General features: G+C 34.4%; 1 protein-coding gene across 1 annotated transcript; it reads left to right on the forward strand.

The window, feature by feature from the left end:
* The first annotated feature begins 5,760 nt into the window (after positions 1–5,760).
* Positions 5,761–21,771, forward strand: LOC129260440 (SHC-transforming protein 3-like). The gene is made up of 3 exons (XM_054898417.2): positions 5,761–5,970; positions 14,111–14,418; positions 15,498–21,771. The coding sequence occupies exons 1-3, from the start codon at positions 5,775–5,777 to the stop codon at positions 15,630–15,632; spliced, it is 639 nt and encodes a 212-aa protein (XP_054754392.1). The 5' UTR covers positions 5,761–5,774; the 3' UTR covers positions 15,633–21,771.
* The last annotated feature ends 283 nt before the right edge of the window (positions 21,772–22,054 follow it).

The following is a 22,054-nucleotide window of genomic DNA, read 5'->3' on the forward strand; positions in this document are numbered from 1 at the left end:
ATCTTGAAATTGTGATAAAGGACAAATTCAAAATTTGGTTATTAAAGAAATAATCAAGAATAATAATTGATTGATTTTTTAAAATCTAGTAGATATACGTTTTCTTACTGGAATTGTATTCCTCCAGTCCTGTTTCCATGCTATAGGCCTATTTACCATATGTCAATTAAGGCTTAAAAGATTTTATTAATTAGCATGGTAATTTTACTTAGAAAGAAGCTACATGTAATGCATGTTGCTTTCTGAATAATCAAGAAACATAAGAATCTTAATAAACCTTGTATAACCAAGGATATCTCCTTGGTATAATCTACATTTATTCTCAGAGAACTCATTCATATTGTAGGCTCTGTCCATACTGTTTTTTTTTTTTTTTATTGTATATTTTTTTCTGGAAGCTCTGGTCCCTTTATGTTTTAATGTAAACAGCAATACTACGTTTGATAACTTATTGGCATAGTTTGAATCCTGTATTAAGTTTGTTTAATTCAGTGACCAAATATATGAATTAAAAAATATCCTGTACATGTATGTCAAATTGATCTAGAGTTATGTTTAAATGGCAAACATAGTTAGAAAATAGAATATCTACAGGATAAAATATTCATATACATGTAGGATGAAATATTCATGGAATATAAAGGAGGAAATAGAGGTTGAAGTTTGGGGTTCATTCTAGCATGAGGTGTTCACACTGTATAATCTCTGTGAAACTTTCAAGCAGTGTGGATAAAATGGTTTTAAAACACCACCCTGTATCCTTTAAAAAAAAAACTAATTTTACAACATAAATTTGAACAATATGAAGAAGATTACTTTTCCTGATATAAACTTGTTTTCTAAATTTTAGTTTTTGAGTATTGCTTTTGATTTTTTACTTTTTGCTTTTTTAACTACTTGCAGAGAAGTGAGAGAACATTTACCTGGCAACTTATACATGTAGTTGGTTTTGGGGTGGGCGAATCAAACGTTACCTCAACTGACTTTACAAAGTCCTGTTTTTCCTTTCTGCGTGGGTTGATGTTGAAGTTAGCTTCATGAATTAAAGATGGCATCCATTAGAAAAAGTTTGGGGGTAGTCTGGGGCCTGCAGCTTAAGTGGCTCCAAGTGACATTAATCACCACTTTCTCTCCCATCATCAATATGTGTGTAAGGAATGTAGAATCAGGCGGCAGAAGGGGGCAGTGAAGAAAATTGCCGCTTATATCGGCAAAGACACTGCAGATTGTCTATCAATAGTAAGTGGTAGTTTGTTTTTGATACTGATTAAGGGTATTGTCATCCGAACGATGCAGATTTGGGGGGGGGGGGGATGGCAAAGAAAAATTCCCATTTATATTTGCAATGATTCTCCAGGGGGAAATAATTGTGTCTTTGTATTAAAGGGGAATCCAACCCAACTCAAACTTGTTTTTGTAAGGAAAAGACAAATCAGACAAGTTGATAGGTTGAAAGTTTGAATAACAAGAAAGTTATAAATTTTTAAAAGTTGTAAATATTGGTAATCACTATACCCATGGAGACTTCATATTGGCCGCATATGGGATGTCATAGTGATGTAAGGCAAGGACTACTCTTCCATGTACTCCAATACATATCATGGCTAAAATGTCATTTTTCCCAAAAGTTTTATTTCAAATAATACTTTTCTTTCATGAGGACATAAAACAATATACTACATGTACCTGGGTTATATTTAGATTACTGCCCCAGGGGAATGGGTACTTAGGAGAAAACCACAAATCCCTGATAATAAAGTACATGGCCTATGGGAAAGTTGTCCTTGCCCTTTGTCATAATTTACTTACCCAGTTGCCAATTTGAAATCTACATAGTATTAGTGATCTCAATTTTAAAGCAGCTGTAACTTTCTTATTGTTCGTCCGATTTCTTTCAAACTTTCACCATTCTGTTTAATTTATTTTTCTCCTTCCCAACACAACATTTTATGGCCAAGGCTGGATTCCCCTTTAAGCTATTTAGGACATGCTGGTAGTCAATGATAACAGTAATAGTTAGCCTAGTATCGTAAATGACATTTTTACGTTGAGTATTTTTATTGATTGAAGTTGTTGGTGTTAATTAATTAAAGTTGTTGGTGTTTATTAATTACTTATTTACAAATACAAGTTTGTATATCTTTACTCCTTGCTATTAAAGCTTATTCACTTGATATGGATTTATTTGTTTATTTATATCTATATATTCACTTTTGTTGTAAAATTCATACATGATAACGCCTTTATCTTATGTTTTCAAAATATCTTTTATTTGATTGTGATATCCATTCTTGGGGGGGGGGGGCAATCAGAAAGATTGGTTTAGTCTTATCTTGTAATACCCCCACCCCAAATAAAAGCCCCTGATGCTGTTGATACATGTTTTTTTTTTATTAAGATACATAAGGCTATTCATCATGTTTACCTGTAGAGATTTTGAAAACTAGGTCCGTGCTTCTTAAAATTCTGTTTATGAAATGAACAAATCTGTGACAGCCCTGAAAGAATCGGGATAACAGATTATCTTCCATTTTGCGAGCAACCACTTAATAATATCCAAGACTCCTTGCATAGCCCAGGGAAAAACTCTTAACTATTCATGCAGTGGGAATGTACTTTCTGGAGCTCTGTAACCCAAAATCTACCGTATGTAACCTAAAATCTATAGAGTTTATTAGTTACAATAGAACTCTATCATAAATACCCACTACTATTGCAGGTAAGATGATGCTAGATCTGCACCTAAAAACCCAGTTTGCTTTCACTGTCAGAACTAGTAGAAGACAGTATCTCTTCCATCCTATTTGCTTCCATGTTTTTATTGATCTCATATTTCCTGTATCCCTTTGAAGATTGAACAGGCAAGGTGCAAGTGCAGTAACTTGGGTGGGAGGTGTATACAAGACAGGCTTAAACTTGGTCTTCTATTCAAATACAAGCCTTGAATATAGAAGAAAGAACCTGTCCTATTTTTTTTTTTTGCTTGGCTTAGAAGAAGTTTTTTAAAGTGTATTCAATTCAATAACCAGAAGTTCTAAAGTTAAATTCAGGCTAATTTCACTTTTTTCTGAGAAGCAGATTGATGTCATAATGGCAAATGTTGCAATATAATGTAATATATAGCAAAAAAAAGTTATTTACTGCCATGGAGTAACTTTGGCAAGGCCGTATGCAGATTTTTCCCGGGGGGGGGGGGGGGGGTGGGGGCAGGTCGTGTAAAAAATTTCTAAGAAAATAAAAAGCAAGGACACAAAGGGACTGAGCTTGTCATAGAGGCGCTTTTGTATGTTATAAAAGTGAAATTGAAGGATTTCGTGCACACTTTGGTGAATTTTTGTGACAAGTTTCAGTAAAAACAATGTAGGTTCTCAAAATGTCTGCCCCCTGCTGTGTATGGTTATGAATTCTTTGTCAGAGTAATAAAAACTCTTCTTCCTCAGATACATCCATGGAGGATACATTATTACATTATGATATCAAATATTCATTACAATGGTTCTATACTTCTTAGAAGACATTTTCAGGAGGCTGTTGGACTTTACATTGTCATCTTTCATCCAAACCATCGTATCTTCCCGTCTCCGATCAGAATATTGATTTTGATTTTTATGATAAAGAAATTTAAAATGGAGGTCGGCTGTCTATATGAGTATCTGGCGAAAGTTTCATATTGCAAAAGAATTCTAGTTTTAGGGATATGTTAACATGTTTGATGCAATGATGATATGTCAGTTTTTGTAAAGGGTGCACTTTTCAAGTTTTAATGTACATGTACATGAAATGTTTCCTAGGTAATTGGTTATATACCAGCTTGGTGTTTACCAGCAAAATGCTGTCCTGCTGAGTTCCTACGGGAGTTACCTGTACCATAAAACAGAAAAACAGAAAAAAAAGAGAAGATATTTGTTTGAAAGCGTTCACTTTTCACATGAACTATGATTCGGCACGTTGATTGTCAATAACGTTATTGTTTAGAGGAAAAATAAGAATTCAATTTGCCTTATGTTTTTGCTGTATTTATAAATCCATTCTATTTTACTTTTGTTTCAATGTGAACAACACTATTTTCTCTCACATATACACTGTATGCATATAATTCATTCAATAATTTTATTTTGTCATTCATTCAACACTATATCATTTTCCATTCACTTTAATAATTGATTATGATTTTTGCACGGCTCTTGGTTTTCATTATTCAAAGAGTGCATTTTGTTAAGCAACTTTCTTGCCCATGTTTATTTTCAAAAGCAAATTAATTCTTAATTGTATGCATTGTATATGAACTAATAATAACATGGACCACGGAAGGAGAGGGGAACAATGCATAAAAAAATGTGTACAAAAAACATAAAAAATTACTGTGTGAGTGTGATTTTTTGCATTGTCAGTTCCCCATCCCTTAATAATAATAATAGGCAGTTATAACTTATATCTATCTAGAAATTAATTCTATTCCGAGGTGCACAAAAAGAAAGAATAACAGAGTTTGGATAAGTGTCAAGTCAAAGTGCCAAGAACATATACTGTTTAATAGAAAAGATAAGATTTCAGCTTACATTTGAAAGTCTCTAGTGATGATATAATTCTTAAATTCAATGGCATATTTATTTTATTTCAAAATGGTCCTTGGCCCCTGTTAAATACACAGTTTGAAAATTAACCCCCCTCCCCCAGTTTGCTATTAGGTGTAATTTTCATCCCAATTTTATTTCTGATTGTTTATTGTTGGCTCTTTTGATTTAAATTTCAGTGTATAATGATTGTACGTGAAATACTGTACATTTGATAAATGTTTTGTAAAAAATAAGGATTAACCCACATCTTCTTATACCCTAAAGTTAAAAAGGCAGAGTAAGAAGTGACAAAATAGATCAATGCACCTGATAATGTAATTCTAATATAGATTAAACTCATTATCATTACTCATCACCATTAATGAAATGCATCATGCATCCCAGTGCATGGCATTCTTTAAGTACATATGTTTAATGAAGACATGCATGTACCGAGAGGTGATGTATAATAGTTTATTTTAGTTCTTAGTTGATTGAAAACGTGCACAAAATGATTGTATGAGTGCATGTGCAACTATGCATTTATAATAATTCATAACAAGTGAGCACAATCCATGAAGAACTGCCCACTTCCCTTTAGCAGACCACAATACATGTGCTGAACTGCTTTGAATTATTTTTATTTTTAATTTTTTTAATTTTTATTATTATTTTTTTTGGTTTCATATAATACTACCTTTTGGGGGAATGCTTTATAATGCTTTCATATGATAAGCTTTCCCTATTTTTAACTCATTTTTGTCCTTTTGTTGAACAGTGGGCTGTTTCTTGTAAAAATTGTTAAAAGCTTGATTTAAAGGTGCATTTCAATATCTGGTCGCATGTAGTATTTAAGCTCCACAGCTTTGATTAAATTATTTAAAACATCAACTGTTTGTAGGTCCATGTTCTAAGGGAACACATGCTGCATCCCGCATGGACCTTTTGTACACAAACAAGCAAAATTTAAGTGCATAGACCTCTACAGCGTTCTATATTTGATACAGTTGTGACAAGATGATAATAAAAAAGGATCAATTCTATAAACATCATTCCTTATGTTACAAATAATAAGTTTCAAATTATATATCCCAGTTAAGTAAATCACCATTCCCTTATAATCTATTTTTGTCAATTAAATCGGGGAAATCATTTTTTTCTTCTAATAAACCAGTTATTTCATTCTTATCTCGTTCTTTTGATGATTCAGTTGGATCCATGATGTACGACGAGCAGAGACCAGTGTCCGCCAACTACGACAACCCTCAGAGTCCAAAGTTTAGCGAGCGTAAAATGGCAGAGGCTGCGTACAATGCTTCATTGCCAAACCATCCCCTCAACCTGGAGGTTGGTCATCAACTCCAGAGGGCGGCAAACAATGGTGATCAGCATTCAATCGATCCATTTGATATGGGTAAGTATCAGAGTCTTTGGGGGATGTTTTTACCCTTTTTTTGGTAAGATTTTAAAGATTCAAAATCTATTGACTAATCTGATTTATAATGAAACAATCAAAATGAATGTTAAGGGACGTAAATGAAAGACACATTATAAGATATGCATTGGTAAACATCGAAAACGAAAATGAAATTAGGGGTCAACAGGAAGCGATCTTGTTTAGAGCTGGTCCTTGATTTACGATCCTCGGAGTCCAAGGTTTTTGCTTTTTGATTGTGAAAATATAATATTTACTTATTTGACATACATGTAGGTTATGTAGATTTGAATCAGTGATAGGTCAATACGCCATCACGTGACCATAGCGGCGAGGATCGCATTTGTTATATTCTAGGTAAATTGCGGCATTATTTTCATTAAGGTGACATCACTCGTTGCTTACAAGTCGCGTAACCAGGTAGTTTATTGATGTACGTGCTAGTGTTAACGCGTCGATTGCATCATAAAGCGCTTGGATGTATTTTAAAAAAAAAATCTATTATGACGTAGATGGATCAGAGCTGCAGCAAGAATTTCGGGTTAATCAGAGAGCCAGATGATGAATGCCATCTCTGATGGCGAATCCACATAGACTATATAATATAACAGATATTGCCTGGTCTATCTTTTCAATACATAACATTTCAACTCCCCTCGGAAGCTATATTTTTCCCTCGGGAGAATATTTTCCCCTTAGCGCTGCGCGCTTCGGGCAAAATATAATCCCTTGGGAAAAATATAACTCCGTCGGGCAGAGGAAATGTTATATTCAAACTGTAGGTAGGCAATATCTGTTTAATGTCATCACACTAAACAGATCTATGAACATTTTTAGCTATTTTGAGTATTGTTATATGTACACTTACAAACAACAGTACATTGTAAAGGATAGTTTTGTGGACATTCTCATGAAAACGGTCTGAGAAAATAGCTCTTTTTTCTGGGGGGGGGGGGGTTCCAAGTGGGTGGTTGATGATTGTTTTCTGTAAGTTATGAGCATCTCTATGAACGACTGGTCCAGTATATGAGTGTATGAAGATAAGACTCTCTGTAGGGAACAATTTCCAAGCTGCTTGCTGCATGTATTTGCTCATAACAAAATACTTTTAAAACTATGGAATTTGGAAAGTTGTAAAACTTCTTTAATTCTGCAAAGGTTTCTTTATTGCACAAGTGGACTCGATTTTAAAGTTTCATTCCCTTTGGCTATCCTCTAATACTAGTAACTTCAATGATTATTTTCATGTATCATTTCCTTGGGTTTTTTTCTTGATTTAATGCTCAATACTACATGTAGAGGAGGATTTCTGGAAACCGTTTCTGTTTTTATATCTCTCATGTTGTGCATCAATGACTTGTGTTCTTTACATACCGTTTGTCATGCACATTTTAATTTACTCTGTAAGTGCCTGTTTCTCCTTTGGCAACACCATGATACATTGTTTAATGGTATGATTTCATGTGTACATTTAATCAAATACAATTAAAAAAAAAGATGTATGGTGCCAATTTGCAAGAAGTTTTGTCAGTCTACCACTTAACATCGATAATCCATCAAGTTTATATCCTAATGTACATGTATGTGAAATAAAATCTCACTCTTTTCTTTAAAGGACAAGTCCACCCCAACAAAAAACTGATTTTATTAGAAAGAGAAAAATCAAACAAGTATAACACTGAAAATTTCATCAAAATCGGATGTAAAATAAAGTTATGACATTTTAAAGTTTCGCCTCATTTCTCAAAAGAGTTGTATGCACATCCTGTTCGGTATGCAAATGAGGGGACCGATGACATCACCCACTCACTGTTTCTTTTGTATTTTATTATATGAAATATGAAATATTTTGATTTTCTCGTCATTGTCATGTGAAACAAAGTTTCATTCCTCCCTGAACATGTGGAATTCAATTTTTTTTTAAATTTTGTGGTTCAAGCAAGGGGGTCCTAATTGTCAAATTCGTAAAAATTGAAATATTGTATAATTCAGACAATAAAAAACAAAAGAAACAGTGAGTGAGTGACATCATCAACTCTCTCATTTGCATATCACTAGTTGAGCATAGAACTGTTTTGTGAAAAATAAGCGAAACTTTAAAATGTTATAACTTTCTTATTTTACATCCGATTTTGATGAAGTTTTCAGCGTTATTCATGTTTGATTTTTCTCTATTTATTTAAATCAACTTTTTTCTGGGGTGGACTTGACCTTTAAATGACATTTACAAGCTGATGAAAATTTTGATTGCACAGCTATATTGAAATAAGATTGAATATATCACTTGAGTATTGAATTGCTTAGAATTAGATTTGTGCAATGAGATCTTTGGCATGTGTTGGATTTGAACTGTACGTGACTTGAGGGAAACTGTTTCCTCTTCTTTGGTGAGAAGGATATCAATGAAATAAAAACAAAATTTTGGATTTATTAAAATGCTTATAGATTTGATCTTCACTAATATACAAATTTTGCAAAAGAAATGCGAGCAAATACAACACTATGCATGATGGGTAATTTTTTCAACAGTATTATTTTCCCCCTAATTATGAAAGAAAATACCCACTCCCTCTCCTAATGATAATGATGATATTGAAATAACAAATGTAATGATAATTAAAAAAGTAAATAACTATGCAAAGTTAATTCTCATAATATAAAATAGAAATAAAAATAGAAAATGAGAAAACTAATTTTATATTTGATATATTAGTTCTTGCTGCATTAGTCCATGTATACACATGTAAGTACAGATTTTAATCATTTATTACAAGAAAAAAAAAAAGTTCACAGTTGTACAGATATACATGTATGCATCAATTTTAAGAATTTTGCCGTTTCTTTAAATGAAAGGCTTCATGACTTTTCTATTATCCCGTAAGATGACCACTTGTTGGATCACTTGCACTCACAGGGGATGAGTTTGCCTATGAACTCAATATCTGTCACCCCTTGTGGATATTCTAGTCCTAGAAATGGAGACTTCACTCATTAATATTCATGGGCACGGAACCGACACAGCAAGAGATACCCCCCTAAGCCATGCTATATCTTGGAACTGAACCAAAGGCCTTATTGTTTGTCGCGACGAGCAGGAGAGTCATTTGAATTATAAATGATACTCCAGATTTCAGATGGCCAATGCATGAGCTGTAGGGTGTGCCTTAGGAAGTGAAAGTTGAACAAACATGCTATGAACAGCATGTATGCATTATGGCCACAAAGAGAAGGATTTCGATACCACCTCATTTTCTTCGACAACTATTGTTTTGATGGACAATCTGCACGAAAGCTTAACCTACAATGGAAAACCTAATCTCAAACCTTATCCCTAATACTGAGATGAAACGGCATGTATATATTTAAGGTCACAAAAGCGAAGGATTTTGATACCATGTCATTTGATCTGAGGGCAATTGCTCTGATGGAAGATCTGCAAATCCTCGTTAACCTCAACCTGTCTCTTTAATACTGAAATGCATCGTTCTAATCTTCAGAAAATTCTTAATCAAATACCCTATCACATTCTTAACCAAACACTGCAAAATCAGTGGTGTTAGCACTACACCACCAGTGGTTTACAGAGCACTGCACCAGGGGACTGTGTCATAAATCTTGTCATAATAACAAATTTGAAATCCTGCAATCTGATTAGCTGATAGTAAGTTTGTTATAGAAATGTTGCATTTCTTATTATAACAAGTCTTTATGAAACGGGACTCGGTCATTTTACACTGGTCGGTGTTGAATTTAGGGTGTTATTTTGCAAACTTTTCTTTCTGCAAGTTTTGTTTGATACCTATAGATTCGAATCACACTGGTGGTATTCTTTTCATGAATTCACATCTTGTGATAATGTTGGCAGGATAAAAAAAATCAATTCAATGCAGGTTTATTGCAAAAATCATGATTGGGAGTCACTGACGAATTGTAGATGTTTACACAATGCCAGTGAAATATGGTTTAAGTAGAATTAAATTGATTAAGATTCTTAATGAATATAAAAAAATCTGAATTTGATTTACATATATGTGCAGTTGAAAAATAGAGATAAAAGGGCTAGAAAGATAAATAGCACATGCACAGCTGTCGTATTAATTACAAACTCATTTTGACTGGTACATAATATACACCTAATGAGTGGTAGAGCATTATTCTGAAATCTTTTGGTTTTACATGTTATTTCCTTATACAGTACAATAAATGTAACATAAATTTAATGTGTTTGTTTTCTGTAAGGATTAACCAGGGCTCCGTAACACAAAGATTAGCGATCAATTTCTAAATGAACTGACCAATCAATATCAATGTTACACGTGCATTTGGTTAAAAATTCTGTCCAGGAACCAATCAGTGCGGTTCTTACATATTTGCAATTCATCACAATCCTTTGTGTTACGGAGCCCAGGTTTGTACAATGGATTTATTTCTAATTTAAAAGCGAAATCTCCGGAAAATCATAATACTCCTTGGAAATAAAAGAAGCACAAAAGATGTTTCTAATAATTATGTTAATCTAATACAATGGCCAGCCAAATACTGCATGAATCTCTTGCACAAGGAGACAATCGATATATATATCAGAATTCGGACCTAACAAACAAATTGAATCCCATCTAGAAGATCATACATTACTTCAGTGTATTAAAGAAAAGGATCTTGAGAGAGAATCTACCCGACTATAATAAACTGGGTTTACAGTTTTCATGGACAGGGTGGGAACTTTGTTATGAATAGAGAACTACAAGTGCATGTATGTTGGTGGCTTTGACTTAAAACCTCTGTAATCATCAGTATGTTGTGTTTGTATTTTTGTAACCTATAAACCATACAAACTGTATTGTTGGTTTGTGTCGTAAGCCTTTGATGGTGAGAGACTTGGCATTCAAGAGGTTAAGCACCTCGTTGCATAATAGACAGGTAGCCTGTGGTCACTTAAAATGTGTGTTGATACACTGCCCCGTATGGACTATGGACTGTTACGTCAAAGCTGCTCACCGACTTTTTCTTCATTCTCGAGATAAAATGATTAATTTTCAACCACAATTATTGAAATGTATGCTGATTTCTCCCACGGGCCCGGAGCTCTTTAGAAATTTTTTCAAGGGCCGTTTCTCGCCTTTACCTGGGGAAGGCAATCAATTTGGTTAAAGCATCGCTCATCGGGGAAGTATCGCACAAAATGTTTTCCAAAGGCAGTCCCCTGCTCGCAAAGCTGGCAAACACTTGATTTGAATGCTAATGAGTGATGCAGCCTCCCGGGGGCAAAATCCTCAAAGGTAATATCTACAACAAGAAGGATCTTTTGTCCTGTATCGGGCTTGGAAGCAGGGATAAGATTAGTTTGAATGTCCATCTTGGGGATCTTGAAGAATAAAACAAACTCAATAAAAGATTGATGAAAGAAGAGAAGGAGAAGGAAACAAATGAAGATGCTGAATCTTGTTTTTATTCCTTTTGTACATTGAGATAAAATTTGTAGGATGAAATATGGTGTCAAATTGTTAGCAACACTTATGAGAGGAAATTTTTTTCACCATGATGAGTACATTGTAAATACATTGCAAGGTTTTCAATTTTCAGTATGCAAATTTGCTAGTCTTGCAATTGTTACAAAAATACATTCATGGAGAGCATACCGTTTCATGAAAATGAATTAAAAGGGGTATCTTTTCAGCACATTGCAAAGTGGGTTATGGAAATCTATAGGGTATAATTATAACAAACTAGAAACGTAAACATCAAGAAATTATGTGTTGACTTTAAGATGATATGACAAAGTAATGTAAAGTGGGAATCATGCAATCTTCAGAAATCATTCGCTATTGAACAGAATCGTCGTACTCCGTCTCTTCTTTCAAGATTAGATGTAGGTTTTGATATTGGCTCTTTAGCTCCCTATTTATTCTGAACAGCAAAAACATAAGATGTAGTTTTGTTACTTTTTGTATATTCTGCTTTGTTTAATGATACTGACAATTACTACCTACGCTATTTTTTTCCCAACAGAGCCCATATGGTTACCCCTTTTTATCAAGTTTTATGTTATTAATGTAGTTTCTATTTTTATTCTGTAAAAGATAATCTCTGAGTAAGAGTAATCTTTTGGGCTCTTTTGTGTTCTTAAGGGTGCACTGTTATGTTGTTTTTTTGTGAAAAAACCACCATAATCTAATATGTGTTGTGGTTTTGGTAGGGTATAAAAAATAGTTTCAGGAAATATGTTCTATTTTTTTTTTTTTAGCCTTATGAATGTACTGCGTGTAGAATTAAAGTGCCAATTGTTCTGTTGACTGTTTCGGGATAGTGTTTGATAGGTAATTTACAGCACTGTTTAGGAGTCTAATATAAATCTAGCGATTGTGACAATTTGCCAATAAATTGAATCAATTATCTCAATTGGCCGCTGTCTGGGCTGTCTGTGGAATAATGGAGTGGTTGAACTCCCTTCAGTGCTCCTTACGCTGCAGAAAGAACTTAAAGACATGATTTTGTTAATAATTAAAGATCTTTAATGTTTTAAAAATACTGAACTTTGCTTTGTATTTGATATTGTTCACATGAAAAAAAAACACGAATGAAGAAACTACAATCAAATTCATGTCTTCATTTTTAAGATATCTTGAATTTCTCTGTGCATGTAGTATAAAATCAGAATGTTGATCCCCCTCACTTTTTAAGCACTAGATATTAAAATAAATTTTAGGTGCAATTTTTTCAGTTTCATTTTTACAACATACTTAATGCACCATTATATTTTGTGTACAGATTTTTTGTGGTTGCGGACTGTTTCAAGTTTTGGAGTTCTAAATTTTGTAACTTTTGTGATGTTTCAATTTGAGTAAATGGTCATGAATTGAATTGAAGGAGATTTTTTTTGTAAAATTCACAAAAATAAAACCACTGCGAAAACTACTGTGCACGAATTATCACAGATAGAATGGGACCTTAATGCGCAGGATTTTAAAAAAGTCAAATCAACGTTAGCGTGTTCCTTTAAAGGAGAAAGAGAGGCAGGTCTTAAGGGGAAGAAGTGCTCGTCCTTCACCATTCAAGATCTGAATTAGATGTGAATATAGCATGCCAATTTGGGACGGCAAGTGCCAGAACGAATCGTAGAATGAAGGAGCCTGAAGACAGGAGTGAAGAGATGGTCTCATTTGATTTTAATTGAGACTTCCATGAAGGCTAATATGCTTTCTCCAGAAATGACCAGTTACGTCGGGCTCTTTGTAACCCCACCCACTTGTTTTTGAGGGCTGAAAAAAAAACAAAGAAAGAAATGGTCGGGAGGTAGTAAAGAAATAGTTAAGAAACAGATTCTTCGGTTCCCTTGTCCAACTTTGCTAATCTATTTCTGGACTTAAACATCAGGTTTTTCATAAAACGATTTAGAAGATTGTTTACCTGTTAATAAGCATGAACTGCTTCATGTGACAGAATCTCCATGGAGAAACCAATAGAGAGCAAGAGAGAAAAATTGAATACGAGAAAGGGATAGAACAAGAATGGAGAGAATGTGACGGTCCCCAATTTGAATTGTTGGCTCAGTGTCAGGCAGACTACATGTAATGTAGCAGTGTTTAATGAAGTCATTGTCCATCATTTTCACCTAAATATAGATGCTCCTTTCTAAAATTATTACATTTGCGTGCCATGATTTTTGTTAAGGGGGCGAGGTAATGATACTATATTTGAGTATTCATCTTTGCCACTCTCAATGCTTTTGGCTTGCATGTCAGCACGCAGGTAGTATTTAAACTGGTATCAAGTTTAAGAGATGATTCCTTATCTATCTGCTTGTAGATAATTTGTTATACATGTGATATAGATTTATTTTAGGTGGAAAATGGACAATAAAATCTGTTAATTTTGTTCTTTTATTATTGATGTGAAACATTTATTGTGGAGTTACCTCTGTCAGCTATTCGGAGTGTAGTGGCCAATTTGAGAAATATATACAGTGTTTAAAATATGTCTTGCTTATATATCATTAAAAATTATGTATTTCATTCAAAACCAAAAAATGAGCTTACATGATGGTTTTACTGGAAACTGATTGAAGTAAAGAGATTTACACATAAAAACCAACTTTTTAATTCTCTCTATTTGCTCATAGAACCATTCAATCCAGAAGCTGCCAAACAACCCTCCAACCCTTCTGCAGTTGTCGGTGCCTCAGGCCTGCATCTTCAAGACACGGTTAGCAACGCAGCTTCCGCTTCAGCCCCAGCCCCACCGACAAATCCCCTCTACAATGAAGAATGGTTCCATGGGCCAATGAGCAGGAAGGAGGGGGAGGCACTGCTCAGTAACGATGGAGATTTCTTGGTCAGGGAAAGCACGACAGCCAAGGACCAGTACGTCTTGAGCGGGATGCAGAACGGCACACCGAAACACCTGCTTCTAGTCGACCCACAGGGCAAGGTAAGCCATGCCTCCGTGTTTGCTTAAATTTGACTAATGCTTTGGTCAAATGTTTTTCAGAATCTGTATGGATGAAAGCTTATAATGAAGTGAATGACCGGAGTACATTGTACACTGTACAAATAATGCACGTAGGCGCGTGCATGCAGGGCCAAATAATGAACAATGTGCAAGAAGAGCCAATGGATATGGAGTGCGGTATATATATCCATTTGGCAAGTTGAGCACAGAGTTCTTTATTTAGGTCCTCTATGCACAAGGATGCGTGCATTGTTTTATACGACCCCCTCCCACATGTTACTGAATTTCCCCGAATGCTATATTTGATCTAATTTCTAGATACTACGAGATGATTCCAGACCTCGCACTATCATGCACTCTGACGTCAGAGTGCAGGATAGTTCATTTTGTATGACGTCAGAGTGCAGGATAGTGCATTTTGGGTGCCATAGTGCAACTCGCTGAATATCATGTGATCCGATTTGGACCGATCAGATTACAGAACATTCTTGGGAGTTGTGTAATAGGTGCTATTTGTATTTGATATGTTGTTGTTATTGTAATTTTTTTACTTTTATTATTTTCATCCTCATCTTCATAATCATTATCATCATCATTATTAATATTATTCATTTAACCACAAAAAGATATTCATACATGTACAAATTAAAAGATAAAGACAAGCAGAGTGGCATGTTGTTCAATTACCATAGGTTCACATAGTGCTAACTTATAATGTGCTTTAAATGTATATTTCAGTCCGAATCTGTTCACAAATATAAAGCAACTTCATGTACACATGTATTCTTTGTTTATAATTGAATTCCGTATCCTTATCCTTTTGAACCAGTAAGTAGCAGAAAATTCATCAAAGGCCGGAATAAATTCAGTAAATCAAACAAATAAACCAACTCTGTAGAATGATACTATGGTGATAGATGATAATTTTCCGAACCCCCTGTATATCTTTTTCTATCTACTATTTGTACTTTTTTTTTCCATTATCCATAAATATGTACTTTTCGTCCTGTTATCACAGTAATTAAAATCATGTTTATTTTCATGTCCTCCATTTGTAGGTGAGAACGAAAGACAAGGAATTTGACAGCGTAAGCCATCTCATCAACTATCACCGGAACAACCGACTGCCGATCATCTCTGCCGGTAGCGCTGTCCATCTCAAGAGCCCGGTCGTCCGGAAATTCAAGACATAGGCTCAACCCCCCCCTCCCCCCCCCCATCCTCCCCCACCCCCATTGCCACTCCCCAGATCCATATTTCCATGCGAACTGTTATGAAATAGCATTATGCAATCAGTGAGTGAAGGACATGTATGTAGTCACTCGCAGCTCATTACCGGTAAGCGTTTTTTTAAACGTCTTTGTAACTCTCCATCAATGCCTTGCAAGGTAAGTAGAGCTTTACATCAGGAAATGATGGTACCCTTGCTCTAAATTTCAAAGGCAAAATGACGTATGCCTGGGTCTTGTGATACAAAGTTTAGTGATGAATCGTTTGCTTGATGTTCACGATTGATTGTACATGTACCTTGTAGTCAATGCAATCATACAGCAAAATTGATGTGCGGTCATTGCGAAGCTTTGTGTTACGGGCCATTGGAGGGGCATTTTATCAAACAAGTAGTCAGTGATTTGCACTGATTATTTGTGGTTAACAAGTAAAATCCTTCCTTCTGATTGGCACAGTGCAAATTTTTCAGTGGAAGGACCTTTGATGATGCGATTCTTGAGGGTTTGGATGACGTACACGTAATCACTGCATAATGAAATTTCTAATTTACTTCTGTTGATAGCGGCCTTGAATCGCATTCGACCAGGATATATACGATATTTGCTTTATCCTTCTTGAACATCTACTTGTGAGCAGATGGAATATACACACTCAGAAAAAAAAAATTGTAGCATGGAGAATGTACATTGAAATGTCTTTTTGAGGTATATTGGAAGTATAAATGCACATTATATATACAGATGTTAGAATCCTATAACGAGGTAATTATGTTTATGGGGAACATTGAAAACTTCTACCTGTAACATTCAGTACACACAATAAAAGATCTATCCGAGGCACTTTTGAATATGACATCTCATATACATTAAGGTAATCATCATAGTTGTAATTGGTATTAACGTAAGCGTACATGTACAATGGCATCAAACGTTCCATACCATCAAACATTTTATTACTTTTTACTTATCCGTTTAGTTGTTATTCATATTATGCTTTAAAAATGCTTTCAAATGGTAAAATTCAATGATGAGGACTTTTATTAACCAGTGCTCGCCCCCCCTACCCTGTAACAACACCTCAATTACTGTAGATGCTTAACTGTGACTCCTCATGCATTACGATTGATATTTGCTGCAAAATAAAGTACATATGTTAACATGTCTGTTTCACATACATGCACCAATTGTAAAGTTGATATCATGTGACTGCTCATATGATTCATCATGTGACTAAGATTTGGTTTCATTAACTTTAGTCAGATCAGGGGCATTTTTCATAGAACTTGTTGGGATCACAAATTTGCAATCAAAGTTTAAAGCGACTGAAATCATTCAATTTCATTGGCTGGCAGTAAATTTGTTACAGAAATTGTGCATTTGTCATTATAACAAGCCTTTATGAAAAAGGACCAGGTGCAGAATAAACAGATCTTTAGTTTATTTTCTTCCCTTTCTAGCTACAAATTCAAGAACTCTGTGGTATCATGAGATATTGATCTAGAATTGTAGTTGTATGTACATTGTTCTAGTTACAATCATGGGTACAATTGATTGTATTATTACATTGCCCAGGACCTGGTAACATAAAGAGATGCAATCAATGTTTACAGTGCATTGGAATCACGTACACATGAGAGTTTCAATCAGTTGTAAAATTAATATATTATATATGTTAATCGTAATTTTATTATTTTCTTCTCTGTCAAGTATTAACAAGCTATTAAAGTGATATAATTAATGTTTATTATAAATAGGAATGATATGCACATTATTTGCTAAAGGACATTGTTACAATCAGTTATAAACACGATATATTGTATGTTTACAAATGATTGTTGATTTTTTTCAGACTTCATTGTCAAGTAACAGGAGATCTAATTTTGATTGATTTTTTTTAATGGTATTCAGTGACAGTTTGTCATTTGAATTTTAATTTTATCAATCAAATCTTTTAATTAATTTGGTCTATTTTGTTGGAATGGACCCTTTAATGTGTCAAAGAATCAATTATCAGCATTATCATCAGCATCTTCCCTGTCATTTTATCATGAATGTTGCTGTTTTTAATCATGATATCCTTTTTAATGTTTTTATATATCAATTCATTTTTTGCTGTTCCATTTGTCTGCAAAATCTTTTTCATAGATATATACACATTATCATGTACTCTTAATTTGCTTACAGGCAAATCCCTTGTGACCGTGCAATGACATCTTGTATGTTGCATAATACATGACTACCATCTGTCATTTATGTGAAAAGCCTGTTCTCCTTGTGGGCCAACAACTTTTCCAAGAAAAGAAGCGCAACAAGTTAGAATTGAAAAAAAAGTAAAAATGTATATCGTACTGCATGATAAATTCTAAGACCAGGGCTCCGTAACACAAAGATTAGCGATGAATTGCAGATATGAAAAACTGCTCTGATAGGTCCCTGGTCAGTATTTTAAACCTAATGCGCGTGTAACATTGATATTGATTGGTCAGTTCATTTAGCGATTGATCGCTAATCTTTGTGTTACGGAGCCCAGGACCCCATCTCACAAAGAGTTACGATTGATCCGATCAATCGTAATTCTATGGAAATCCATCACTGTCATATTTTCTTTCTACAAAAATTGTCTTAATATCCTTTGTATGCAAAGAGGAGCGCAGTGAATTTTCAAGAAAACAATTAATGTATGAATATACATCACAGCTAGAGAATATTTTGAACAAACATGTATAATAGATGTTGACGTTGCTGGCCGTCCATAGTAGCGATTGATCGGATCAATCGTAACTCTTTGTAAGACGGGGCCCAGGTAAGAATAAGGAAAATTAGAACTGCAATTGAGATCCTGGGAAATCCAGTGTTTAGATTAGATTTTTAATCACGTTGAAAGAGAAATGTGATGAATGCATGGTGTTGAGTACACGGTTGTCAACCAGCATCTCTGACTTCGCAATAGGTGCACAACTTGGTATCATGATATGCTCAACTCAATTGCTTGGTCCCTATAACAATCCATCGGTATTGCTATTGTTTGGTTTAAATGTTAAAGTCCTTCCTGAGTTCACATACCTTCCCGTTTATAAACCTACACAGTATTATAAGGTTATCTTCCAAACTCAATCACTGGCCAAAGAATATTGCAGAGTTATGGATTCTTCTCTTACCTTATATGATGTACGCATGCATCCCATAAATAATATGAGCGTAAAACAAAGTAAACAGTAATTATGAAGGAAATACCTGACTTCGACCCCGAGGATAAGTCTCCAGACTTTGCCTCTGAGGATAAGTCTCCAGACTTTGTCTCCGAGGATAAGTCTCCAGACTTTGTCTCTGAGGATAAGTCTCCAGACTTTGTCTCTGAGAATAAGTCTCCAGACTTTGTCTCTGAGTATAAGTCTCCATACTTTGAACCTCAAGGTACCCAGTTGCCCCTGGTTGCCTAGCCTATAACCTAAGCAGAGGCTTCAGCTTTTGGCTTTGCCTTTAATTATTAAGAGTCTGATGCTGATGCTGTTTCCCGAAACATCAGCACTTCATGTACATCTGATGCAGGAGAATATGCACAGTGGCTGCAAAAGCAACCACTGTCCATACACTCTGGTCTTTTGTTACTTGTTTTCATTTTATTGAATAGGATTCAGTGCTGGTTCTAGATGAAAAACTGCTACTGGACATTCCTCGATAAAAGAAGACAACATTGTTTATGGTAACATGGTCTATACCCTAACTTTTCTGTAATGTACAGTACATGACACATTGAAATAATGTGGATATTCCGTCATTTATTACATTGATAATCATACTTGCTCTGTTTCTAATTATCTGTATTCTTAGTGGTAATCCAGGTTTTAAAACTGGTTTAGTCCCCGATAACGGGGCATGGCCGGATTCACCTCGCACTCGCAGATATCACCCTCGCCCCTTACCTCTACTTTATTTGGTGCATCCTCCTCCCTCAACCTGACCCCCCTCCTCTCCACCACCACTTGCTGCTTGATTTTTTTTCTTTGGTCGCCCCCAACGAACGTAGAGGGCAGCAACACCCCTAACCCTCTGATAAATTGACAAAAATAACTTGAGTTAATTTTAGTCAATTAAATATAGTTCATCACCTTCAATATTACTTGACCTGCTATGTGCTACAGTACCTTCATATTTATTCTTTTGTTTAACTGCATGGAGTATGCATAACATAATTTGTCTATGATGTATAGACCCCATTTACGAAAAAACGAGATGAAGAATATGACGGATAGGTCATTTACTACATCGATGCTGCTTATAATATTTCCAATCATTCCTAAGTAAGTTACACCTCATTGAGTTGATGAGGTAATTACAGCAGGCTGTGCATTGGCGTTGATTTGTTATCAAATTTCATTATTATTTGACTACATATGTATTACCTGTATTGGCAATGTATCCCGTAACTGTATTTTCCTGTTTGTAGTATATTATACATGTTTACAGAAAACAGAAATTTACACTATTTTTTTCTCTCTCTTCCATTTCTGGGGAAGGTCTGTTCAGCAATATCCGATTACATGTCTCCATGAGGATGTGTAGAGATTTTGAAAACTTCATGGCCTTCAGTTTATTCTTTTTTTCTTTTTTTTTCAGAATAATATAATCACAACTTTATTGATTGTTTTTTAGGATCGACAGATGTGTGGATCATATTCTATCCCTCCTCTCCCCTTGTCCTTCGATGCTAATGCCGTGTGGATTCCCTATTTTTTTTTTCTTATGATGTCTTGAATTTAAAGGAGGGACTGAGATCACCTTGATACCAAGCTGGTTGTAATAAAAAAAAATGAAAGAAATATATTAATGTAGGTTTGATGATATCATGTCAAAGAATAACAGTTGTGGATTTTTTTAAGTTTTTAATTTTTGACATGTATGAGCAGCTACCCCACAGGTCATATCATATTTACTCCACAATTTTAATGGTCACAGGTGACTGAAAATATATTGTATGATCTTACATCTTGTTTTTACGCATTTTCATCAAATCTACACCTGTCTGTTTCTTTCACTTTTCTGCTTTCATTAAACCAAATATGATGTCAGGGTGATCGTTCCCTTTAATTTGGCAGTTGTTTACCATATACACTCAGGCTGAATCTGGTTTTATCATTTTCATACTCAATCAATTAATAAATTTCAGTGATTGATTTAAAGGAAAATCAGTACACTCAGAATTTCATTAAGATTATGAATTGATATCAAAACATAGTTTACAACTTTTTACTCAATAATATCTTGATTTTTTTTAATGATTTTTAATATCATAATTTGTGATGAGTAATTGGTTGCATCCAAAACACATTCTTCTGAGGTGTTTATTCTAATATTTTTTTCAAATCAAAGTTTATATATTGGATAAAAAACTATTTGTTTTGTACTTTGTGTTTACTTTCAGAGCTTCTTCAACGGGAACCATGATTCTTCTAGATAGCAAAGTATGGTGTGTACTTTTTTAAATCATTGCGTCTACCTGTCATCAAGCATTAAAGCAATACAATTCTCATGAAAAGAAGTTTTGATTGAAATGATTATTGAAGCTTTACCTTCTTTATCCTGATTCTGAAATTGATGTTGATGAATGCTGTACAGTATAAACAGTTTTGGCAGAATTATTTTTGAAATTCCACTGCATATTTAGTTTACTATTGTCATGTGCTTGTTTGTATATATTCAAACGTATTAATCATGATAATATGAGAATAATCTACGAACATTCATAGTACTCTAATTGCTTGTTTTCCAGCTTGTAAATAATGATAATGATACTGAATGTTAAACATTTAGGCCTTACCGTGTATTATGCAATGAACTTGTTCTTTTGGTGCGACTGATAAAAAAAAAACCAGTTATATTAAAAATATATTACGATGCTATTTTAGCAGACATGTAAAGTGGGTGTGTAATAGTATGTAATATGTATTATTGCAGTGTTAGGGAGCACATGCAACCAGAATTTTACAGAATATATTGTTGTATGAAACACTGTATTTTTACCACTACTGCTTATTTTTGTGAGGTTCACCCCTCAATGACTCCTGTATTTGAGTCTGATGAATAAATCTTGATATGACCACCAGTTGGACATTATGTTTTTGGTCAGATGTTTTATTGTTTGTTTATCCGTGATGACAATGATGGAAAATGATCATACATGTAGTTCATAGAGACGAAAAGATAATAATTGTATAGAGAGGGACAGAGAGAGAGAGAGGAGGCAAAAAGATTACATGACAAAGGATTAAGAAAATAAACTGAAATAATAGTGAAAACAGTTGATCCTAAGAAAGAGAGTCAAAGGATGTATATTAAAACCACCTCCCCTTCATCCCATCCGTTGCTCCCCACAACTAGGGAATACA

The sequence above is a fragment of the Lytechinus pictus genome, chromosome 5 (genome assembly GCF_037042905.1).
Source record: "Lytechinus pictus isolate F3 Inbred chromosome 5, Lp3.0, whole genome shotgun sequence".
Lineage (NCBI taxonomy): Eukaryota > Metazoa > Echinodermata > Echinoidea > Temnopleuroida > Toxopneustidae > Lytechinus > Lytechinus pictus.